This window comes from Aedes aegypti, chromosome 2 (genome assembly GCF_002204515.2).
Source record: "Aedes aegypti strain LVP_AGWG chromosome 2, AaegL5.0 Primary Assembly, whole genome shotgun sequence".
Classification (NCBI taxonomy): domain Eukaryota; kingdom Metazoa; phylum Arthropoda; class Insecta; order Diptera; family Culicidae; genus Aedes; species Aedes aegypti.
In genome coordinates this window covers 221,308,107-221,335,062 of record NC_035108.1, presented here as the reverse complement: position 1 = coordinate 221,335,062, position 26,956 = coordinate 221,308,107, and the positions used below count along the sequence as shown (strand labels likewise).

The window sequence follows — 26,956 nt, the reverse complement described above, 5'->3', positions numbered from 1 at the left end:
GATTTGGATAATTACGACGAATGTTGTAATAATAGAGATCTGCAACGAGTTACGTACAACATTTTTGCAATATCGTAGAATACCACTTAGTCAAATAAAGGTACAACATATATTACATAACTTAAGTAAATGAAAAATCGAATTTAGTACATTAAATTCCACTTGAGTTTGCATCCTTTGACAGATACGCGTATTTCGACCTCAACTGTAAGGCCGTCTTCAGTGTCGTGTACTAAATTCGACTAGAAGAAAACCATCGTATGCACACATTATATATTTAAACTAGGTATAGTCATACATAACTTATATCATGCCTACAAAAATTATACAAAAAGCGTGATAAAGTCGGCATGATTGAAACTTAAGCGTTAACTCAACTAGAAAAGGCCTGTGATAACAATGATTAACCTCTGTTTCTGTTGATATGCAGTAAGTATTTTATTTAAACATCGAAAGGAAAGCCTTAGTAAAAAATTAGCATGTCTCGTCTGCAACCTTGAATGAAATTGTGTCCTTGAAAATTGACCACGGCAAGTGTTTATTCAATTACTTTCGAAATGCACACCTGATTACCATTTTCATTTGACTTAGCAGGTGGTGCATCTTCTTAAAATAATATATTGCCCTCAGACGAGACGACTGCTATTAAGATTACAAACTTAACACGCTATGTGATTCAGTATTGAGGGAAGGAGCGAACGTTCTTTATAATTAAATGAAATATTTACATTGAAAATAAATAAGGCAACGAGCATCAGGTATATTCCAGTACATAAACATAAGTATAAAGATGTAGTCAACAAAGGAATGCTTTCTTCACGCAAAAATCCACTTATAATGCTTCCATTTCATCGATCGAGCTTGTGTCGCAGGAAAATGTCGTATCCAACTGGTCTGGTAAGATGAGTTGCTTGGTAGGTGGTAACTTTTTTGGAAATTATACAGTTCAATGAACCGCCTGTCATTCTGTTTAATGGTTGCAAAAGCTGGTGGAAAGTGTCAATGTAACAGATGATTGATGGAACATGTTTCAGCCTAGTAAAAATCAGTATCCAAGGGCACGAACTATCAAACTGCCTATCATCAATCCTAGCACAACATGAATGGGTCTAATAGATTGACCGCCACTGCATAGCTGCTCTGGTTCATCGAATGGTGATCTGGAAATTAAGAATAAAAAGACAATATTTGTTTAATTATTTGGGTACAACAAAAAATTCAAAGAGAACAAAAAAGATAAGAATCCAATTGGTCAAGGTGAAGACCGGATAGTATCCTTTGGAAGGACATGTCCTCCTTTGGGATGGTACACAATTTATGTCACGCTAAATTTCAACGTTTTTGACCCCTCCCCCTTTGTTACGTTTTTTGTATGAATCCTTCGAAATTGTTGTATGGCTTGTCACGCTTAGCTTGACCCATCCCCCCGTGACGCGTGACGCAATTTGTGCATGACCCCTTTTCGATAATATGTTCTCCCCGTTCTCCTTAAGCCTACTCTCCTACTTTCTCAAACTGAGCGAATATTTTATGCTATTTAATTATTTTAATTTCTTATTATAAAATGGCAATTCTTCGGTTTGAATTATTTCACCGTGTTTAAAATTTGCAATGGTTACCTTTTATTTTTGCGTTGCATTTTTCAAATGTTCGAATATTGATATTGAAGTTATGAACTAGTCTAGGATACTCGCCTGGAAGGATTTTTACTGTGATTTTATGGATTTCTCAGTCTAGGGAAATCAAAACGGATTTCCCTAGACTGAGAGCCATAAAATCACAGTTATGAACTAGGGTTATTTACAGCTTGGACACCATTCGACAATTATCGGCAACCAAATTTTAAACACAAAATTTACAGTGTTTTTCCATCAAAACACATAAATGAAAACATTCAGATGATTCTTTGTTCTGTCAGCTTACCGCTGACGAGATTTTCGAGGCTGAACAAATAATATCACCAAAGATGTCAACAGTTTTGATTAAAGGATAATCAACAAGAATTTCAGCGGGTGTGATTTCAATCGGTTCTCACCTTTATTTAATTTGTTATTAGTATCATTCTAAACATTACAATCATTTCTTATATCTAAGAGTTCTGTGTTAAAAAAATTTTTTATCCTAATTCGGTAAAACTAAATCAAGCATTTATTACCATTTAATTAACAACAAACAACTACAAAACAGAGTCTTTTTGATCAGTAACTTTGATGTTTTTGTTCAATTCCATATGTTTTGTTCAATCTAAAGCTGATTTTACATCAATAGTATTCAAGTTGGAACCCCTGCAATCGCAAACCATTTTATTTTAACTGTTAAATATTTCATACTTGTTAATCTCACTCGAAAGCTATCAGTACATTGTACAATTATCTTAAAATGATGTTTATACTTATATGTAACATGATCATAACCTATATATTTGCAGTTTTCGAATCCTAGAAGCTGTGCAAAGCAACCTTGTGAATAACCTTGTGTGTAAGGATAATTCCAACATGCTTTTAATATTAATAGGGGAATCGCCCTAAAGGGGACGGACCTGGTGTAGTGGTTAGAATACTCGCCTCTCACGCCAAGGACCTGGGATCGAATCCCATCCCCGAGATAGTCACTAAAAATTTCAGTGACGACTTCCTTCGGAAGGGAAGTAAAGCCGTTGGTCCCGAGATGAACTAATCCAGGGCTAAAAATCTCGTTAATAAAGAAAGAAAAAAAAAATATGCCCTATAGATAAAGCACAACACCAAACAACGTATTTGCATGCAACAGCCGATGACATGGTCGGAAAAATTCTAACAAAAAATAATCTAGAATGGCGCGGAAATCTAACGCAAGTTCTATTGCACAAAGCGTTTAATGTCCGACGACACTCATTAAATGGCCACCAAATTTGTCAAAAAGGGCTCAGAAACATTATTATTGTTTACCTATGTAGTGCTTTAAAAGATAAATGACTTTAAAACCATTTCCAAATACAAGAATCCAAAGATTTTACCAAAGTGATCGAATGAATTTTAAAAATAGTTTCGAGAAAAATCGCATATTCACATTAATATATCCTTATTATTATTTTCCAACCAGTTTTAACGAATTTCGAAATCGTAATTTTTGGTGATATTCAGTGACTAACAATATGGACCCCTTAAATTTTACAATGCAGTTTAATTTCACGGAACAAGCCATAAATATATTGGTATATTTTACGGTATAAATCGAATGAATTTTGTAGCTTAGAAAAAATAGAACAGATATATTTTACCACAACCAGACTTTTTTCATAAAAATTCTTAAAAATCTATATCTTAATATAATTTCCAAAACTTTTTGTCCGTTTTATGATCTCAATTAAATATCCTTGTCTTATAAGTTGCTCACATAATTTTTCTCAATATTATTTCTTAGTTTTGTAGATAAATGTATTGGGCCCATAAAATTTGAACAAAATGTTATGAAACGTTTTCAATATCTAAAATCCACAATACAGCCAAACCTCTTTTTGCACTCACTTTTTTTACGCTCCCATTTTTTGCGCCCCCTTCATTTACGCTCCAAATTCCAACTTACGCTCCCTCCTTTTACGCTCCATAAATTCCATTTACGCTCCTGCCTGATAACGACCCACGAGAACCAATTTAGTAGCGTATTCTTGGAACTGGACCGATAAGTAGATGCCGGAAATCGATGTCTGATACCATTTTTAATCCTAGATGCCGACTTCCGGTTTGGGAAAATCACTTGAAACCCACAAATTTGGGTATTTTTGAAACGGAACCAATGGGTAGATGACGGAAATCGATGTCTGCCGCCATTTTGGAATTTAATAGGTTTCAAGTGATTTTCTCAAACCGGAAGTCGCTATCTTGGATTCAAAGTGGCATCGGACATCGATTTCCGTAATCTACTCATCGCACAATGGTCGGGCTCCATATAAAGGGGCGGCCAAAACTACCAAAAACTTATTTGAGATTTTTATTATTTTTATAATTTTCAAATATACCTCATGTGTTATATTATTATGATCCTTAACTGAAAATGAACTAGAATTTAAATTTCTGTGACTTTTATGACGACAAACAGGCTGAAGTCAAAAAATTGAAAAATGTAACAATAAAATAAAGCACAAAATTTATAATCTAGGAATGCAATGTTTCCCCAACGTAACGCACTATCTGAAAACTTATGGCTCAACACTTTTATCGAGCATGAGGATGGAAAAAAATATTTGATTGAAGTTTTAATACTATTCAATATTACACTTTAGTAATTTTGATGATTTTGAACATGAAAAACAACTCTTGTCGCGTCATGTCGCCGCCATTTCGAAAATTGCACATCATTGCACATTTAGATCTCACAAAAAACCTTTAAAATTTTTGCAGAAATTTGCTGATTTGCAAGTCAGAGCTATTTGAATAATTCAATATTTTACATATATTTTGACGATTTTTTTCATACAAAGTTTATATCAAATATATTTAACCACTATTCATACACATTTTGATCAAACTTGATCAAATACAAACAAAATTTGTGCTTTCAGCCCAGTTTGATAACAATTTTAATATATATTTTTTTTTAAGTTACGCAATATGTGAATAACCCCTTCTGAAACAACAAAAACGCCAAATAACAGATTCAGATTACATATTTCATCGATTAAGGCGTGAAAATAGTTTTGGCCAAACTTCAATGTTTTCCGACCATTGTTCATAGGTCGCGTTCCAAAAATACCCATATTTCGTGAGTTTCAGGTGATTTTCACAAACCGGAAGTTGCCATCTTGGATTTCAAAATGGAGTCAGACTATGGTTTACGTCATCCTTGAGAAGAACTACGGATAAACCCACCTCTTCGCAAAACTTCTCGAGAAAGAACGAAAAGCTTTATTACGGCTCTAATTCTTTTTACGCTCAAAATTCGAACTTACGCTTCCTCTTCTTACGCTCCAAATTCCAACTTACGCGCCCTCCTTTTGCGCTCCGATTCTTTTTACGCTCCCACAGTTAGGGGCGTAAAAAGAGGTTAATTGGCAGTCCCTATCACATTTTTTTTTTCCTCATCTGTAGAGCCTTTTAACCACTGCTTCCATTATTTAGGAATATTGTGGTATGACCCATATTTTATTTGGCGCTCATCAAATATCCTTTCACAATTGAGATGTGATAGACATTGGTTGATGTGTCACACTGTCCCAACTGGGCACAACTCGTTTTATAAAGTCTATTACCCTATTAGGACTACCTTGCCAAATTTCCAAGGGCTCTAATAGCCCTTTTCCAAATGTTAACATTCTTTGATTAAGCAATGCATCGCAGTTACAGAGTAAATGCTCAGCAGTTTCGTTTTCAGCTTGACAAAAACGACACTCAGAGGATTGTATTTTTCCTATATTTTTAAGATGATACCTACTTGGGCAGTGACCGGTCATCAGGCCAGTTATTACCCTAAGATTTCCTTTATTAAGATTCAGTATAGCCCGGGCTTTAGCTAGACTGGGTTTTATGAATCTTTTCGCTTGCTTGGATGTATCCGTGGCGTTCCAATTGGATTCTACCATGGACATTTCCCAACTTTTCAGTTTCATCCTGAGAGTGCACTCAGGAATACCACAGAACGGTTCAGGGCCGACAAAGCTCGAAGCTGCACCCTGTCTTGCTAGATTATCGGCGATTTAATTCCCCTCAATTCCACAATGGCCGGGCACCCAGTACAATGTAACTTCGTTTCTACTGGCCAATTGCTTCAAAGAAAGAATGCATTCCCACACTAACTTTGATCTACATGTGAATGCCTTTAGAGCATTCAAAGCTGCTTGACTGTCTGAGAAAATACAGATCTTTGCAAACCTATAGTTTCTTTTGAGACAAACATTTGTACAGTCAATGATGGCTTGTATTTCAGCTTGGAACACAGTGGGACTGCGCCCCATAGCGATTACCTTGCTGATACCAGGGCCGAAAACTCCAGCTCCGGTATTGTCGCCCATCTTTGACCCGTCGGTATAAAACACAATAGAACCTGCACGTAAACTTGGCCCACCAGAATCCCAAGTATAGTGGCTTGGTTTAACCACTTTAAAGGGAACATCATAGTTGGTCTTCGTTGTCATCCAATCTTCTATTGTTTTGTTATCTGAATTCAAATTGAACTCCTTGATGATTTTCATGTGACCAATCAAATCACCATCTAGTATTTTATTATAACGAATAAACTGCAAGGCATTTTTTGCAGCTTGCAGTTTAATGAATTGATGCAAAGGCAGTATATTAAGAAGGGCATCCAAGGCAACCGATGGTGTACTTTTCATTGCCCCTGTCATTGATATACAAGCAAGTCTCTGCAACTTAGCCAGCTTCTTCTGAGCGGTTACCTCATTTGTCTTGGGCCACCATACCAGTGAAGCATAACTAATTTTTGGTCGGACTATTGCTGAATAAATCCAGTTTACCATATTAGGTCGCAGTCCCCAAGTTTTTCCTAGGGCTTTATTGCAGACCCATAGGGCATTAGTACCCTTATTTATGACCTTACTCAGATGAGAGTTCCAGTTCAATTTCTTATCCAAAGTAACACCAAGGTGTTTAACTTCTTCCGAAAATTGAATTTGAACTCCATTCAAAGAAGGCTGTATAAGCTTTACCTTTTTCCTTCTGGTAAAAGGCACGATAGTAGTTTTTGAAGGGTTTACGTTTAACCCCTCTTTCCTACACCATTTGAGAGTAATGTTTAACGCAGTTTGCAACCGATCGGAAATCGTGTTATCAAACTTTCCACGAACCAAGATGGCCACATCGTCGGCATATCCAATTACCTCAAAACCTTGATCTATTAAATTTTTAAGGAGTTCGTCTACTACAAGAGACCACAGTAAGGGCGATAACACTCCTCCTTGAGGACATCCCTTCGTAGATCTTATAGATATTTGCGCACCTCCTAGATCAGCAGAAATTGTGCGACCCTTGAGCATGGTCATAACCTATTCGATAACACTTTTATCCAAGCCCCTTGCTTTCATGGCTGAACTCATAGAGCTATAGGATGCATTATCGAATGCTCCTTCAATATCGAGAAAAGCAACCACGGCTATTTCTTTGGCTTCAAGAGATTTCTCGATTTTATTTACCAGCGACTGCAGCGCCGTAATGGTAGATTTACCTGATTGATACGCAAATTGGTATTTACAAAGAGGCATTTCTATTAAACTTGTTGACTTGATGAAGTCATCAATTATTTTTTCCATTGTCTTTAAAAGAACAGAGGAAAGGTTTATAGGTCTAAAGGCTTTGGGAGTTGTTTTATACTTTCTTCCAGCTTTTGGAATGAAGACAACTCGAACCTTTTGCCACGCTTTTGGAATATATGAAAGCGCAACACTTGCTTTGAATATTTCGGTTAAGAGCGGACTAAGCGTCTCTTTTCCTTGTTGCAATAAGCCTGGGAAAATATCATCTTTCCCGGCAGATTTGAAAGGCTGAAAAGAACTCAATGCCCATTCGACCCTCGAAGGCGTGAAGATTTCACAAGCTTTCTGATAGGCATTTATCGACCATACATGTCTTGCCTCATCTGAGACCTGTTCTTCATCCGAATATGGGATCGATTCAGGGAAATGAGTTCTCATCATTACTTCCAGTGTTTCAGAACAGTCAACAGTATAACTGCCGTCTTCTTTTTTAAGGCTACCTAGACCATTTGAATGGTCTTTTGAAAGGACTTTGTGCAGCCTTGCAGCTGCAGGAGCGTTGTTGATGCTTTCACATACTCGTCTCCAGTCCTTACGTTTGGCGTGCCTTAGTTCTCTGTTGTATTCTGTTAGGGCTTTTTTGTATTCAACCCAATCTAAAGTGATCTTTGCTCTATTGAACAACCGCCTGGATTTCTTCCTCAATCCTGCCAGCTTGTCATTCCACCAAGGCACATCCCTGTAAGATGACCTTTGTTGAATAGGACAGCTAGCATGATAAGATGAGACCATTTGATCAATGATCCCATCAGAGGCATTTTCCAGTTGTGAAACAGTCGTGAACTGTTCACCGTTATACGAATTCTTATTCGTTAAATGAAAACGATAGAGATCCCAATTGGTTTTCTTCGGGTTTCTGTAGCTTTCTATTATTTCTGATCCAGCTTTAAAATCGAACCGGATTTGTTTATGATCTGACAATGATTCTTCATCAGAAACATGCCAGTTCACAATCTTCTCCGATAACAAGTCGCTACAGATCGTGAGATCAAGAACCTCTTGTCGGATAGAGTTTACAAAAGTAGGAGAATCATCTCTATTACATATGTCTATGTTGTTAGACGACATGTAGTTTAAAATATCTTCTCCTCTTTTATTAATATCGGTGCTGCTCCAAATTGTATGATGGGCATTTGCATCGCACCCTATTATAAATTGGGCATTAATTCTCTTACAGTAGTTGACAAAATGAACGACAGAGCATGGAGGCACATCTTCAACATCTCCAGGAAAGTAAGCAGAAGCAATACATACCTCCGTTTTCCCACGGATAGTTGGCACCTCTACTTTGATCGCAACAATGTCTCTAAGGATAAATTCTGTAATTGGGACAAATTTTGTGTCCCTATTTACAAGAATAGCCGTCCGTGGTTTGGACTGAGTTTCGTCGTACAAAACTCTACAACTGCTCGAAGGGCAACCAAGTACCCTTCCATTATTTACCCAGGGCTCTTGAATTAATCCCACATTGATATTTTCCTTGGTGAACCTTCTGCTGAGCACTGCTGATGCGCCCTTTGCATGATGAAGGTTCACCTGGATAATTTTGATTCAATTCATATTACATTAACATGCTCCCACTCGTATCAAGCCTCTGATTTGAGGCTAAATATGAGTAGCCGATTATTTCGGAGAAGTACAAGGTCAACTGCGCCATTGCTCCGGGTAGCACAGTAAGGGCATAATACTGTGGAGGGTGCCCTGGTACTCCACAGGCACCGTTCACGGTTAGGTTTCTTTTGACCCCCCTAACCATTCATTCCTAGGCACGGTATGCTTTTAGCCGCATGACACCATGAATTAGGGGCCACCTGTATGATGGACTTATACCACCGGAACAGGCAATCCGTAGTGTTATTTCTAGCCTTGTTGCAATCGGCTACCGACACTACACGGCTATCTAGGCTATTCGAATATAGAAGCTGATATTGAGGATCAACTTCCATTGAGGCCGAATAGCAGGTCCCTATCATATGATGCAGCTCACAATCCCCCGAACAAACCAAGCATTGCAGATGACTGATATATCAACTTTCGATTTTTTTGTGATTTTTTCAAATTTAATGGTGAATTTCAATCCCTTAAAACCCCACGTGTCCTTAACACCCCATTCTACGGTAGAGGAAGGGGTGGTAAACTGAACACCTTATGAATATCGTCTTGTTTCTGATAGAAAAGCGATTTGTATAGTTCTATCGCACTACATCAAAAAATTGAGATGTCTTCAATTGTATAGACTATAATAGCTACATTTTCACATATTTTTATCGCTAACAAAAAACGATGAAAATGTTCATTTTACCTGCACTATGCGGGTAAAATGAACAGCTGTTGGTGGTAAAATGAACATCTTGCGAAAAAAAACGAGAGCAAAACAAATGTTTTTGAAAATTTTCATTGCATTACCGAGAATATTCTAACCCACTCAAGAATAAATCTAAACGTATCAGATTTGACATCATATCATAACGATAGAAACTTGTGAATTTGGCAACTCTCAAACGTCAAATCAGTGAACTCGTGCATTGATCCATTCGATAGCATGTGTTGTTATCATTCTGCTATCATTGAATATTTTTGTGTATGTTATAATTTCATGTAATAAAATTATAATAATAAATTAAAAATTAAGCATTTATCTTATTTAAGATTCGTTTTTATATCAAACAAAAATATGACTATTTCAGTAAGTTCTCAATTTCCATTGAATGATAGCAAAAATAGTTATCAATTTGCTTTCGATGATAGCAAAAATAGTTTTTAATTTGATTTCACGGGGAATATCCATTTCTGCTCTCAGTTTTTATATTTTCACCGTTAAAACGACCAAAATGACAAAAAACTGCGTTAACAAAACCTGCGACATCACAACATCAAAATAAGTTTTCAATATGATCTCAAGCTTTGCTCGAGTAGTCATGCAATTTAAAGCTATTCCTTTAACATACAAACATGAATCTACAACTTATTCCTAAAATAAGAGCCTAAACATTTATAAGTATAAGAGTTAGTTTTTGGACTGAAGATCTCTTATGCTAAAACTTATAAACTAATTTGTACAGAGTAGTTAGTAGGGGAAGTGGTGGAAAAATGAACAGGCGTGGTAAAATGAACACCGTGCCTTGTACCGAGAACAAACAAATTTCAATGAATTTTTATCACGCACGGACGATTCAGAGTATAAATCGGAGTGTTCGGGTTGATACGGAAGTCAATTGAAGTGAAAATATTAACGAAAACTAAGGTTTTAGGAAACCACGTTTGAATATTAGAACTTACGTAACTTTTAGCTCGGAGGTCTTGAATTTTTTTTAGTGAAATGAATATCGTTATGATATGTCAAACCTGGTACCTTTGGTTTTTTTTTTGAATCATTAATGGTATATTTTCGGAAATGCAATGACATTTTTTAAAAATAGCTGTTTTGCTCACCTTTCTTGCATGATGTTCAAAAGCTGTTCATTTTACCCACATAGTGCAGGTAAAATGCACATTTGCATCGCTTTTTGCGATAAAAATATGTGAAAATTTAGCTATTATAGTCTGAATTCGTGTCGCTGCTATATATAACATCCCAATTTTTGATGTTGTGCGATAGAGCTATACAAGTTCTCCGTTTTTTCTATCAGATTCAATATGATATCCTTAAATTGTTTATTTTACCACCCTTCCCCTACGGTCTAACGCATATTTGGAACAGTATTTAAAAGAATTTTTAACTGGAATACTAATTGGATTACGCGGATAGTTAAAAAAACCAAATTGTAAGTAATAACTGCCTATATTGACGATATTAGATTCATTTATAAAAAAAAAATTCTTCTGATCATGTAACATTATATCCTTTCTTACTAACACAAACACCTTTCCGCGACAACCGTGGAGATGCAGAAGTGATCTCCCTATGCTGCCCCGATGACCGTAAGGACGTGGCCGGCGCCATCATTGACTTCATAATTTTTCAGTTTCTCAAAAGTGTACACTGAGGATCAAGGATGGAAATCTAGTGATCATGACAAAATCCACGATGCATCGCAATTGTTCTTTATCGTGCGATCAAAGCAACAACAATTAACCTTTTGTAGTCAAGTTATCATAACAAACTTTGCTGCGCGAATAATGAATCGTGTTGCGTGCATGTTAGCAATTAATTGTTCGCGAATCAAAGTTCTATCATTTTTAAGGATTTTTCCACTTTTACTCAGTGATTTACCTCTGGACATGTTGTTTGTGATTCTGAAACCGTTTGAACATTAGTTGAGCGAAAAATAGTAGCGCGAATGCGGCATGATTCAAGTTGATCGCTACTTGTAACAACATCCGATAAACTCCTTGTCCCACGACAAACTGTGCATCGGATGCATCATGTATCCTTTCCACGCACGCGTAGTGAGCTGTTGAAATCATGCTGTTGCTAGAGCGACGGCCCTCTTAGACCGTTCAAGTACTGTGTTGTTTGTCGCTAGAGACGATTTTTTTCCATCCTTGCTGAGGATGGTAAGCCTTTTCCAAGCTCCTGGGATAAAGATCTACCAGTAAACTCTAGTCCTGACTGCTTCAAATAAAGAGGATAGGATATTCTAGTAACCAAAGGAATACTTATAAGGGGAGATTCCCCAGTACCGGACAGCACCAAATACCGGACAAAGTCGAAAAATTGAGAAATCATGATCCAATCAAGGTGGTGTTTTAGTAGAAAAGAAAGCTCTTATAGAGAGTAATGTTTGCATAGAATATCACATCCTTGAAATATGCATGCCTTTTTAAAAAAAGTGGAGATGTTTGAAAAATGTTGAAAATTTTACGTATCGCCCTAAATTTGAACCTTATTAGTAGTTTTTTTGAAGCATGATCGAATATAATCATAATTTGAAAAGTCAGGGAGGTCCGTAGCCTTGAGGTTACGCTTTCGCTTCATAAGCGAAAGGTCATGGATGCACAGAATGCCTTAAAAAAAAAAAAAATTGAAAAGTATGAATGTATTTTGTACCATATTTAAACTGAATATAGTCAAACTACAATTTTAGTCCAGCATCTCCTTTCCCCCAGTTTCGGACAACTTGATTTTTTACACGATATCTTTTTCATTTTCGCACCAGAGTCTCAAAATACATTCATTTTTCATGGATTTCATCGATCACGGTATCAAAGATGAAATAAAAATCAGAAGAATGAAAATTCAGAACAACACGTAAAATGTGTTGTTTTTATCATACATGAAAAAGGTTTTTTGATGACCAAGGGGCTGTCCATTAATTACATAAGAGGTTGTGGGTGGAGGGAGGGTTCGAGATTTCTTACGCGCCACACAAATTATTTTTAATTTTCATACAAACAATCTTACCATGGGGGGAGGGGGGGTTGAAAAACCGTCAAAATTGTCTTACGTAATTAATGGATCGCCCCCAACTTGCAGACTGAGTAAAACTTAAGCTACGCTTGTGAATGTTACTAATGCATTAAATTGGCAATGGAAAAACTATTCATGGAATAAAAACATTCTATGATATACAAATTTACAGACTTCGAGGCATTTCCAGATTGTGTCCGGTTTTGGGAGCCACATTTTATGACAGGTCAATTTGGTACTAAAACACATAATCAAAATGCAATGTAAAAACTCATATTTATATTTTCAAATTTATTTTTGTACGCTACAAAAATGGTAAATTTTGCCATAAGTGGGCACCAAGACCTCATAAAATCAATAGTTTTTGAATAGTGAATTAAGCGGCTTAGGTGTCTGGTACTGGGGGATCTCCCCCTAGTTGCCGAGAATAATCTTGGGACAAGAAAAAAAATGAGCCGAATTCAACAATGCGTTTTCTAATCTTTTATTTATTTAGTTCTCTAGTTAGAAGAAGTAAGGACTAGGATTCTGATGCATGGACAATATCTGTGTAATTTCTCGGATTTAGCAAGGGATCCGATTTTGACTGATAAAGGGGCGCGCTTGTGGAAAGTGTACTCACCACATTCATCGATGGGTTAGCGGAACCTTTGAATTAGAATCCTTTCCTGTGATCAAGTTACGAGTTGCAACGTTAAGAAAACCGAATACTTTGTCACTTCTTGATAGTGACAAAGTAACACGACATGCACTTAACAAAGGACACGGGATATACTACAATAGATCAAATATTGGTCGCAGTGGTTTATGTTCCGAACAGAAAAAAAGCATAGATCGAAATACTTTTGCAAATCCAAAGTCGTCATGAAAAGAATATTGGGTTAGTAAGTTACCCAAAGAATCAAAATGTACGTATAACGAAATCACCTCGAGGCTTCGCATGTGCAACATTTCACTTATGAGGTGTCGCGAAAACGCCTTCTACGTACAAAAGTGGAGGCGATATACGTGCATATATTATGTGATGAATAATATCATACAATGCGCGTGTATAAATTTTCTGCCGAACTAACCTGTTATCTTATGCGACTTAACTTATGATAACAAATGTTGATTTGACAGCTGCTACGGATTGATTCCACTTACTTTGAACGAGCGTACGGGACGAAACAAAATGTAAAAATGAACTCAGAAAAAAGCGTTTCATGCGAGGAAACTCATCAATCTGACGATTTTATCCACCGTGTTTTGCGAGTTTGATGTAATTTGTATGAATAAACGAGTTATTACGTGAACTTTGATGCGACTTCTGGTTGTCTGGGTAATGTAAGGATCTGGATTGGTGATTCAATCATTGAAATATTCACGACTAACGGAATGCGCAATGTTACTTCACGGTGAAATTGTCTCTTTTGCTCTTCAACAAAACTTGAAAACATTGGTACCAGTATCTGTCAACTTTGAACTTTGGAGAGAAAGAGAGCGATTTTTGATGACGTCACCGCGCAATGGGCTATATCGCATGCTCCTTTCCCGCAAGAGCAAGCGATATACAGGGTGTCCACACCGTATATTATCCGTAAAAACTTTGAAGACGTATTTATGCAACCAAGATAAACACATTGAGAATTCCTACATGGTTCAATATTTTGACCTGATATTTATAAGGAATATGTTTGACTCATTACTGATGTCAACTATTTGTAAAACCAATTCAAATGTGTTAAACGGTCTTAGCGAACGCCGGTTTTCGAGCGTTATGACTGATGAGAAATGTCTTTCAAACACACAGGATTTGGATTTAATAGTTTTCTGCTTCAGACCTACACACTTAAATTATTTTACAGGAATTCGTGAATTTCACCGTAATCTCAACAGTTGAAAAGTGAAATAAATTAACAGAATACGGTGATTTTTACAGTTTTCGGTAAAATTTCACCGGAATCCGTTGAATTTCAATTTATTTCATCTAACTGTTCAGCTGTTGAGATTACGGTAAAATTCACGGATTACGGAAAAATAATTTAATAAATAAATAATAAATTATTCTTGAAGTCAAGATCCTAACGATAATTTCAAACAATAATTAATCTTTTTTAGAATTTAGGGAGAAAAAATCTTTAAAATGGCTAGCGGCCCTCAGAAAAAAAAAACTCTGATTGAATTCAAGCATTTTCGGGTTGTGAATCAATTAATTTTTAAACATTTTCCATGTATACAAGTATGTCATAAAGTCGTTTCGTTTTTCAAGTTACTAAAGTATACAAAAAATCCCAAATGGTACCACGTCAAAAGGCATGATTGAGTATTTCTATCTCACTTCGAAATGTATAAACACAATTAATCTTTTAGACAGGAGTAAAATAAATACTTTTGAGCAATACTTTTAATAAATCTTGTTAAACAAAGAGTGCATTAAATGAATAGAGCGCGTGATACATGGATTACCCATGAAGGGTCCTTTACACTCCATGCTTTCGCTTACCAAATCCAAATATAATGCATAAATAAGTCAATCAAGACGTTCTCACTAACGACGTATTTTATTCGATAATTACTTTGATATTCACAGTACGCCGATCATTTGATCCAACCCCGCAACGTATAATATGGCAATCGCGATCACAACCTTGAGAACGGCGTTGAAAGCGAATAGAGAGAAATAGTTGGTTAAATAATACAAAACAATGATAAATGATCCACGACAAACACCTACAAAAGCAACACATAGCTTTACTATACGAGAGCGAATGACAGAGATGATAGCTTAGTACAACAAAGATGAATTGAACGCCACAAAAGCCGGTTCTACAGGTGATGTGATGAAGTAATCAAAGATAATTATTGAAGAGTTAAAAGCCACGGTTTTAATGTTACGTCTCGACTTAACAAAATGAAACAATCACTTGCTACAGAAAGCGTTAAACAAGTAAATACTGAGCGACATTATTGAACGAAAACAGTCTATAAATATTTAACTGATATTTACAGGATTCCGATGATTCCACAAGCCAGTCTGCCTCCAGCATTTCCGGTTTTAAGCGAATCTGGATGGTTAGTTTTGCCAAAATCATCGACTCCGGCGTGGACGACAATAGCACGGCCCAAAACGCTGTAGGATCCGAACAATGAAACGACCGTGTCCGAGAATGAGGTCTTTGCTATTCCATTTTCATCGGCAACAACATTTCCCAGATCACCAATGTGACGAACTTGATCAGCTGGGCCGCCATGAGTCACCTAAAATGTAGAACCGTTAAGTCTTTGAACGATCTCTTTATACCGTGAGAAGATAAATCAACCTTATCGGGATTATAGTGGCCTCCCGTGCTAGTGCATCCATCGCTCAAGTCACCCCTTTCGTGAATATGGAATCCATGCTTTCCGGGACTGAGTCCAATGATGCTGACTTCAATCAAAACCGGCTCGGTACATGATGGCTGGGATAGAGTTACGTTTCCAGACACGCCGGAAGTGCCTTGCAGAAATACGATCGCCTTTTTGGACTGCTCCTATTGAAAGAGAAGAAGACCATGTTTAAATAATTCAATGAAAATTAAGATTGATTACATATTGTTAATAGTGTTTATACATTTTCGTCCCATTTATTTGGAAATGACCCACTGATGCTGAAATTTTCAGAGATTTGTTGTTCTATGTAACAGGAAAATTTTAGAATCATTGACGAGGAGAATAAAGGGTCAAAATATGATATACTAGAATTTTCAAGTGCACAAATATTGAGAACTACCTGACCAGTGGATTACAACAGAGTTGTTACAGAATAAGTTACTCAGTTAGCGCGTTTTTTCTAACAAAATATGTTATAATTTTGGCTGGTAAGTAGTCAAAATAACAAAAAATTTAACACGATATCCTCTACACTAAATTAAAACAAAATATGTTATAGAGTTTAAACAAAATGTAACTCATTATATTTCAAATCAAACAAACATGTTATTTATTCTGTTATTTTCCATAACCGAGTTATAACAAGGTTTGTTATAAGCGATAGTTCCGAAGAAAATATAACAAATTGTGTTATAATTATCTCTTGAATTGGAACAAATTTGAAACAGCTTTTGTTATTATAACTGATGTTATTTTAATTATGTTAAAATTTCCTCCATCAACTCAAAGTGCTTCTAACAAAAATGAAACAAATTTTGTTATGTGTAACAAATCTTGATATAATTGTGCTACAATTTTGTTGTTATCCACTGGTCGCGTAGACATTCGTTTATGCAGAAAAGTTGATTGTTTGGGCATTCGCTGGTGGTGACCAATCGATTAAAATTTCAGTGCAGAGCTCGTTCTGTGGAGAACCATTCCTGTGCTCCTTAAATCAACATGTATGACTTAGTTTTATTTTCACCTCAAAGCTTTTAATCTAGCTTCTACATATGGGATCTAATGGAAAAAAAGATTATAAATATGTCAGAAGACAAAATTTTATATTCATATTCACATGTTCTGGTATTGAACTTTGATTGACCATTTTTCCCTTGAAAAAGGCCACAACAAATGGCCGAAACGTCGGGCAAAATAAATTAAAACGTTCACTGATTAAGACTGAGATAGCCGACAACCACAACTTAACGTGGTTTCGGTTTATCGTGTAATTTGAAGGTCAGCAATTTCACCTGATTATTTTTTTTTATTTCAAAATATTTTTTAAATAGCTCCGGTACTTGTAACTTATTGATAATTTGGTTTTGAACTAAGAAACAGAAAATAAAAGAATCACAACACTCCTCAAAACCTCAATTGAAACCCTGACCGGTACCTGAAACTTGATAAAATTTATGTGAATCTGAATTATTTGTAGATTCAAATCATATTTGAGGTATTTTCAAAATAAAGTACATGTTTTGATTGTAACTTTTGATCACTTTGTAATTTTGATTCCTTTCGAAATGTTATTTATTTTTTTTTTTTTTTCAAAATAAGACTTTAAGATGTAGCTGTTTTTCATTTAAAAACTTCAAGATTTCAATCTCTAGTTTAAAAAAAAATTGTCTCGCTCTACAAAAGTTATGGATTACAAAAGTTAAGGATTGAATAGAATATTGTCCTCATTGTTCATTTCCAACAATTTCAGGAAACATCAACAACAGAATGACAAAGCAAGTATCGCTGTATAGGAATCATGCATTCATATTTTCAAATAATCGCTCCGCTATCATGTATCACTTGGTAGTTTAGCGCTAAAGTATTGGATTCTGAATCTGAAGGACGCGTGTTCGAGACTGGGTGGCATTTTTTTTCCCCGGAATTTTGTGGCATCGTATTGCTGGCCACGGAAAGTCTGAAAAGTCGAGCGAAGTGTGTACAGTCGACTCTCCATAACTCGATATCCAAGGGAATTTATTAGCGAGTTATAGAGCATACCGACAGAAAAAAAAACTTAAATCAAAGGATCAAATTTCTATGTTTCCAATACTTCAATGATCACTTTTGTGAGAAAGTAATGTTATATTTCGGATAGCATTTTGAGACATTATATTTGGATTTTTTTCAAAATGCTCTAGAATTTCTTTTTTTTTTGTCATTGAGAATCAATGTTTTTATTTTCATGTTTTTCAAATTTTATTACAACTTGCAAGTCTTTATTCACTTTCAAAAAAGAAATGATCCATGTTTTCCTGTGCAAAAAGGATTTCGAGATAGATATCGAGTTATGAAGGGAAATTTGCCATACACGTGACATCCACTACAAGAGACATCGAGTTATAGAAATATTGAATTATGGAGAGCATGATATATGGGAATTTAGGGGGACCAATAAATACATCGAGTTATAGAATAAATCGTGTTATAGGATATCGAGTTGTGGAAATTCGACTGTATATGGCCTGCACTTTGGTATTTATATAGCCGCCTTTCAATGCATTTTATACGAGTGAATTGATTCATATAGAACATTGATTTTCTAAGTGGGTGAATTCGCCCCCCGGGGGCGGTTTTCAGATCCAAAGGGGCGAAATTTGTAATACTTAATTTGGGTGGGGAGGGGGTGTAAAAAAGAGGAGTGAAAGTACTAGTATGGGAGCAATTAAAAACGAACGCTTGGAGAGACATTCCTGTTTTGATGAATGGCTATATCTACTCTAATACATCTGAATAATTTCAATATATTCGAATTGTTATCTTTATTATCGAAACTTTCAACCGGTTTGTCTCCAAAGGATACATTTGATTGCTCGATATCAAACTATTTCACCTTTTTTGTATATGTTGATACCTCTGAACATTCTAGTTTTTAAGTTATGATAGTCAAAACTTTATAATTCAACATTGATATTCCATAAGCATTCATCGATTTTTCTTCATCGTTGCTTTGTTTTTTTTTTTTTGCACAGAATACCGATTCACCGTAACACGTTTTCGTGCTGTATTTAAGATTAAAAACTTCTATATATTGCTCAATGAACTAAATATATTACAGATTTATCAAAATTGGCAAAATTGTCAGCGGAAGAGAGGATCGATGAAGGGAAATCTCTCACGTCAGTTAAGCCCTTATGATGGGACAGTGTACAATTGTCAACATGTTTCTGTTATGCATTCCATCAATTCATGAGAATTTCAAAATATAGAATCGCTTTATGGGATTTAATTTTTAATAACGTAGGTAGTTCTGAATTATTCGCAGCCATAGATAGCGTTCAGTTTTTAAATGATTTGTTTTACACTACTCATTTTGAGGGTTTGATTGCATGCATGTTAATCAGCATCTATAGTACAATTAATTTATAAATCACATTTAGGAACATTTGGCAGACTAAAACTGGGTTCTAAAGATTAAACCAGTAAATGTAAAAGGCATAATTTATCTTTTTATAGTAGACCTTAAAATATAACTGAGCGACATTGCATTGCAAACTGAGTAAAACTTACTTGTACTGAGTTCAAGAACAAATAAATTTATTTTTTCAAACATATGAATTAAGTGGATTATTTTTTAAATGTTAAATTTGCATAGAACCATTTTCAGAAAAGTGAAACATACCCAAAGTTTTCTAACCTTATTTCAACATTGCTTGAAACAATTAAAAGATCACATGTGGCAGATAGTGCATCACTCTCTAATGGATATAAGGTCGCGAACATTTTTGGAATATATGTATAAATGTTTCAAAGCCGAGTGGTTAGAGTCCGCGGCTACAAAGCAAAACCATGCTGAAGGTGTCTGGGTTCGATTCCCGGTCCGTCCAGGATCTTTTCGTAATGGAAATTTCTTTGACTTCCCTGGGCATAGAGTATCATCGTACTCGCCACACGATATACGAATGCGAAAATGGCAACTTTGGCAAAGAAACCTCACAGTTAATAACTGTGGAAGTTCTCATAAGAACACTAAGCTGAGAAGCAGGCTCTGTCCCTGTGAGAATGTTAATGTCAAGCAGAAGAAGAAATGCTTCAAAATCACACATGATTTTTATTACAATTAATAAACAACAACTTTTTAATTTGATAAATTCTCTGTACGTCTGTGATGAGATATTGATCAAAACTTCAGCGCAGTGTTGCGCTCAATGAAAATGTTTGCATATCAGGGGGGCGATTTATAAAAATGATGTTCTCAAGGGGGCGAAAGTCAAAATTATATCAACCAAAATGTTGGCTGGGGACAAACTATAGGCCCTTGTTTCTGCACAACATAGCACTTACTATCAAAAAATATAATAAGGGCAATCCTAAAATATATTGTCCTCAAGGGGGGCAAAAATCGAATAAGTTTGGGAAAAAGAGCATGAAAATATCAAGTAACAGAGCTAACCCGATCAGTGGATTACAACAGCATTGTTACAGAATTTGTTACTCAGATAGTACTTTTTTCTAACAAGATGTGTTATAATTTTGGCTTATTAGTAGTAACAATAGTAATAAAAAATGTAACAAACTTTTCTCTACATTTAACAAATTGTAAACGAAATTCAAAAATATATAGGTAACTCAATATGTTTTAGGTAACTCAAATATAGGTCACTCAATATGTTTTGAATCGAACAAAAAAATTTACAAACATTTAATCCAAAAATTTTAACTTGACATAAAATTGACCATGTATAAGCAATTGCATTCAAATTCTTCATTACAAACTGTGATATAATTATGTTATGAAATAAAGCACTGAATTAAATTTATGATTAAAATAAGACAAAATTTGTTTTTCGCAACAAATTTTGAAATAATTGTGATACAATCTTGTTGTAATTCACTGATCGGGAACTCAGTTTCTCAATTTGAGTTCGACATTCGATTACTAGCTCGACCTTGAGATGGTCGAATTATAAGCTTTTATTGCAGCCTGACAATCTGAACGGAAGTATATGACTTTACCCATTATGAGCTGTTACGTGGTCATAAGGGCGGTACAAAATACAAAAAGGTTTGAAAACCCGATCTCCCATGTCTTCCCTACCATCTTTATTGTAAAACTAGTGTTCAGTGAAATTTTCAGCTCTTTCGGTGGTGATTTAAAGGTGGCCCAAAGACGATGTAGGTTTGTATTGAAATTAGTATGGACAAATTTTGAAAAATGTTCCAAACACGTTAGTACAAATTTATCATCTCATTGTGGAAACTCATTCTTCAAACCATAATAGTTACTGAAGAAAGCAATTCAACCCAATGGACGGATTACACATAATATCCAATCTTGAACAATACAATTATCGAATAAAATATTCAATAATTAGAGTAAAGTAGGGCAAAAGTTCGAGCGGGGCAAGGGTTTCTTTTTAAGATTTCTAGCTCGATCAAAAACGAAACTTATAAACGTCATGGTGGTTCGAATGCTATTCAAGTAAGAGACTTTTACTCCAAATATCATTAAATTCGATTGAGATTTAGCAAAGTTATGGCTATTTGTTATTTTTCGACGTGAATATTGTAATTTTTGGTGAAACTTTCGTGGCATGGAACCAAATCTTTTTCAATGTTTTATGTAAGGGCTTGTCTAGGCCTATCAGAAGGATGCTTTGACGTGTATTAGTTTTCGCATAAACGTTTAGAAACAATTTTTGGGCCATAGTGGGACAAAAGTTGCCTAAAATCTACATATTACCTTCAAACTTAGCGAAATTTGCCTGATTGTGCAAAAAATGACACCAAAATTTTACATTTTTTCTTAGTTTCGCGAAAAAACTGCTATTTTTGGGCATATTACAATTAACCTTGCCTTAGGCAATTTTTTGATGAAAATAAGTGTGTATTTTACTGCAAACATAATTTCACGGCTGGTATAAAGTATGCCTGTCATAAAAGTAACAGTATTTTGTGGTTTAGCCAGCGAACATTTGCCCCACACTAGATTCGAACTTTTGCCCCACCGGTGGGGCAAAAGTTCGTTTAAGACAATCAATTTTGAAACTGTTTTAACTAAGAATGGGTAGATATTTTAACACAAGTTCGTTCAGCAAAATTAAAGCCAACATGTTGAAGGTCCATTTAATTTGTTTTCACTGCTATTATTTTTCAGGAAACTTTGATTATACCGCTATGGTCGAACTTTTTCCCCAGATAAAAATCGTTTATTTAACGACTGTGACGAGCTTAACTTGGAAAACTCAAAGTCCTGTATATTTTTCCTTAGCTTTAATTTTACCCCACAAATGTTATTGAAGTTTGAAAATAAACTTCAAAATTATTGTACCATTAAAGAAAGTTATTGGCACTAACTTTCCATTTTTTACTAAACATCGTACCAACCTCTGCCATAAGATCCTCAACATGATTACAATTCAATTTGCAACAAACAAAAAAGGAAACCTGCCAAACTTTCACCAGTTTTAGGATGCTGTCCCTTTCCGTAATCTATGTTAATATGCCAAATATGTGAAATAATTAAGACATTCATACTATAAGCAGGAACTGTATTATTTTTAACATATCAAAAATATCAATGTTTTTACAACAGAAATTCAAGTGCAATTTCCAATTTCCACCGGAATATTTTTCTCTACGTTTACTAGAACACCAAAATGTAAGAAGATCAAATCTGTTTGAAAAATATGTTAAATCTGTTAATTAAAATCATTTCAAATTATCGGCTTTTAAATAAATTTAACAATTTTGTTTTACAATTGCTTTACTTTTTTCATTCTAAAACTACGTGGGTGCTTAAAATTTTCTGTGAATTTGGCGAAATATTGTTAATGCTTATTTAATGATCCTTTGTCACAAATAAACAATGCTAAAAAGAGTTTCATTTACATGCTTGATATATTTTCGAGAATATTACTTATTATATGGAACAAACCTGAAGTGTATAGATGCATTGGTTTTAAAGTTATCGTTGTTTGAATTTTACAAATTAAGTTCGTCATAGTCCCTAGAATTAGTTTTTTTTAATCTTCTGTGAATTCATCTAACCTGTCTAAATTCGGCACTGCTACGGCAAATAAAAAATGTTGTTAACAAATGACAGAACGGCGAACCCAGATAGCCGTAGCGGTAAAGGCGCTGCTTTTCAGCAATACCAAGTAGAGGTCGTGGGTTTGATTCCCACCTGTCGAGGATCTTTTTGAAAAGGAATGTTTTTTGACTTTCTAGGGTATACAGTATTTTCGTACTTTGCCACACGATATACGCATGCAAAAATGGTCAATCGGCAGAGAAGGCTCTCAGTTAATAGCTGTGGAAGAGATCATAAGATCACTAAGCTGAGACACAGGCTCTGTCTCGCTTGGAACGTAACGCCAGAAGGAAGAAGAACGGAATAAAACAATTCAGTTGATGAATTGTAGTCCTTCCGGAAGTGTTCATTTATCATCATTTATTATATTTTTTGTAAGTCTTCATGGTTGCAATCACCTACGTTTGCCTTCTACATTGTTCCGTAATATGTGAATGACACCTATCAAACGCTGGCCACTTATTTTCAAATCAGTCTATCAAATTGGTTTCTTTACAACTGTTTTATCATCATGTGCGTGATCTATGGCTTATCTACAGTGAAAGAAATTAATAGCATCATCGCAATAAACACATTGTCAATGATAATGACACGACATTATAGAAATTCACGTACACATTATCGCCATCATATTCGAGTTTATATAGTATGATTATTTCACACGCGTTAATGTACACCAGGTAAGCAAATTGAAGTATATAATAAATAAGAAGTATCAATTAGTTTTCACTTCTTATAAGAAACATTTTTTTAAATTACAACAAAAAATATTCAATTCGTCAAATGAAACCTCTCTAAACATAGTTTGCTGCAAAATGTTAAAACTGAGACGAAATTTTGGATTACCAACATATCATCTATATCAGGTTTTGTCAATATTTGAATTAATGGCGATTACATGTTTCTGCTATTTTCGGCAGTTTCTGCAAATTTTGTCACACCGTGTGTATTTGCATTTAAAAAAGATGACACTTAAATAAGATGAAAACTGGTACAACAGTGACAACCAGAGAATTTACCCCAATATTGTTTATTCAAGAATCATTTAAATTAAGCTGACAAAAGCTTTATATACGACGTTTGTTTTTTCTTTCTTTCAAGGCTATTGTAAAATATTTCACAGTTTTTCTTTTGTTCATTGTCCAATTTTTGAAAGATGTAGAGCTGCTAATCATTCAAATCTCGCATAGCTTGTGATCTCGCCCATTACCTTTGCATTGTAACCGAGTGTGTAGCTAGTTGTTACCGAACAAAGCATTGTTGAATAACGTGTAAATCCTTACATGCTACGATGAAGAGAAGATCCTCCTCTATCTCCCAGTTGTGATAGTTTTCATCCTGGTCCATTAATTTGCTTTGAAACAAGAAGCTACACACTCGGTTACTATTTATTTTAGGGAAAGATCACAAATTATGCGAGAAATAAAGACATATTTATCTACCTATATCTATTAGGGTGGATCAAAATATCGTTTTTGCTCAACACCGCTCATTCGATGTTAGATCAAATTCTGAGTGTTCTGCCAAAAATTTGAGCTCATTTGGATGAAAACTGAAATTGCAAAAGCCCTTTAAAGTTTGTACGGCATTTACTATGGAAAAAGAACGCAATTATTTCAACCGATCATAGTGTTTTCCCATGTTAACTTGAGGGTTAGAGCTACGCTGAAACTGTTAGATACATCCGTCAGTTACAACTTTGCCGAACAAATTTTGGAAGGACACTTGGAATTTGATCCTAAATTGAATAGGCGGTGTGGAGCGAAAACGAGTTTTTCAACCACCCTAATATCTATCTTTGGAACACATGGTAATTAGGGGAAATAACACATGCGAATAAGGAAAACCATTAAAATTTTAAATATCACACTTAATGCACATAACCTACAAAACGATCTGTAAGAAACGGTTGCATATCTAAATTTGAAGCTATAGAATACCTAAGTAAAACGTCTCTTTACGCGTTTGTAATTTTATGAATACTAAGAGAAAATCGCGCCAGTACAGCTAAATTCAAAAACAGCACAATCTACTTTAATAATTTGTCTTGCAATACTGCAAATCATTCATAACTCATTTAAGCTACATGTAAATTTGATCATGCTTGCAGATTTTATTCAATTCGCTTATATGTATTCGTCATACAATATGCATACTTGTGAAGCAACACGCCCATCCCACTACAATAGAACTTGGCGTTGCCGTCGGAAGTCACACTTTGATTTTGGAACCACACCGCATTGTTTACAGAGCACCAATTGAACTAAATTGACCTGATAATGGTCCCACTCTTGCACTGCAATGTTATCACTTCGTTTTAGATACACACTTTTTTATCAGCCTGCACCATACAGTTAGATGACCTCAGGCGCCCTTGTGCAGCATGGAAACTATTCTATTATAATTCACTTATTTGGATTTAATTTGAAACTCACAGCATATACTGAAGCTAGACAGCTAACAACCGCCAAAACGATTAGCACCTTCATGTTTCTTGTTGAACACTTTTACTATTAACTATAAAAAACTACACAATAGAATTGAAGTACACAACTGAACACGATGGAGTCTATTATACGAATGTTCCTAAGTTCCGAATGCTCGACGAGGACAAGCTCAATTTTATCCGCTCCGAACGATCTCGTGATCGTTCTCGCTGGCTCCGGTATAACGAACCGTTCTGATATGATAAACTACCTGGGATTACGACGCCAAGAGAGTCGGTTATCCGACCGCGCCGATCAGAACTGCGACGAGAGACAATTTCGTAATTCAATCACCAGTGCAGCTGAGATACGAGACGCTCTTAAAGAGTTTTAAAGGTGTCGTTTATTCACGTGTATGGACTGGTTCTATTACTCTTTTTAAATGTAGTAGAGCTTCGACGGAATTGCCTAGGGCACTCACGCGGGCAGAGTCACACTGTTGTTCTCGGTGTCTTTTCGAATGCATCTAAATAGTATAGAGGCATTCTCAGGAAGTATCGTAGACGCCATCCATTTACCTTTATACAGGTATGATAACTATATGAATATGGAAGAGGTTACTATCTTTAGACGTTTGCAACGAGGGTGCAGCGTGGTTATAATCCTCTGAGACATACATACTTGCATCCCGACACAATGGAGGTCACTGGAACACGTGATAAGTGCTTCGCAAGGTTAAGGGCAACATGTTCATCAATTGAAACATAACCAATTATGTGAAACCATTTATTTCAATCGCAAAAAGCAACACGTTATGGAATTAAATTGAGAACCGTTGGACTATTTTTTGATCTGGTAGAATTCAACCAAGCAAAATTTTAAATTTTTACACACATGATAATGGCAAATTAAAAAAACGGGCGCATTTCTCTTTCAATCGGTTTTATCAAAGAAACCAGTAATAAATAATAATCGATAAAGCTATCAGTACACGATTTACCAAATGTGCAATTTTATGGCTAGGAATGAATGAACAGACAACTTCAACTCTGACAAAATCTTTGCAATGTTAAATGTTTGTTTGGCTCTGTATAAAGCCAAGCCAAATATCATCGTGTTCTGATAGTTTAAATTGTTTAGAGGAAACGAGTATTGTTATTATGCGCCTTCCATGGACCAGCAGTAAATTCCGCGGTTACAAAGCAAAGCCATGAAGGTACTTGAGTTCGATACCCGGTCGGTTTAGGATCTTTTCGTAATGGAAATTTTCTAGACTTTCCTGGGCATAGAGTATCATTAGAAAACCTGAATAGGATAATTATGAATAGAATAGCTGATACAGCTAATACTAATCAACAAGATATAACGGCGAAAGGTCATTTGTGCTCGAACATTTCTCAGGTCAATTCTATTCGTTTCACAATATTGCACTTTTAAACTACTTTAATCGAAAGTCTCACGGCAATGCAGCTGCGTTATATAAACAATGATATTAGGCTCCATGGCTGCTTGGT

The 26,956-nt window shown here is 35.5% G+C and overlaps 1 protein-coding gene across 1 annotated transcript; it reads right to left on the bottom strand.

Annotated features, from left to right (window-relative positions):
* Positions 1-519: 519 nt before the first annotated feature.
* Positions 520-25,706, bottom strand: LOC5567695 (superoxide dismutase [Cu-Zn], chloroplastic). The gene is made up of 4 exons (XM_021844101.1): positions 25,452-25,706; positions 15,896-16,105; positions 15,583-15,833; positions 520-1,160 (listed from the first exon to the last, which is right to left on the bottom strand). The coding sequence occupies exons 1-4, from the start codon at positions 25,503-25,505 to the stop codon at positions 1,046-1,048; spliced, it is 630 nt and encodes a 209-aa protein (XP_021699793.1). The 5' UTR covers positions 25,506-25,706; the 3' UTR covers positions 520-1,045.
* Positions 25,707-26,956: the final 1,250 nt, after the last annotated feature.

Excerpts from the sequence above, each read along its gene's own strand:
- LOC5567695 (XM_021844101.1), bottom strand. The coding sequence starts at position 25,505 with ATGAAGGTGCTAATCGTTTTGGCGGTTGTTAGCTGTCTAGCTTCAGTA. Across the intron at positions 16,106-25,451 it reads GTCTAGCTTCAGTATATGCT|GAGCAGTCCAAAAAGGCGAT; the intron begins GTGAGTTTCAAA and ends CTCTTTCAATAG. Across the intron at positions 1,161-15,582 it reads TGTGGAATCATCGGAATCCT|ATCACCATTCGATGAACCAG; the intron begins GTAAATATCAGT and ends CTTAATTTCCAG.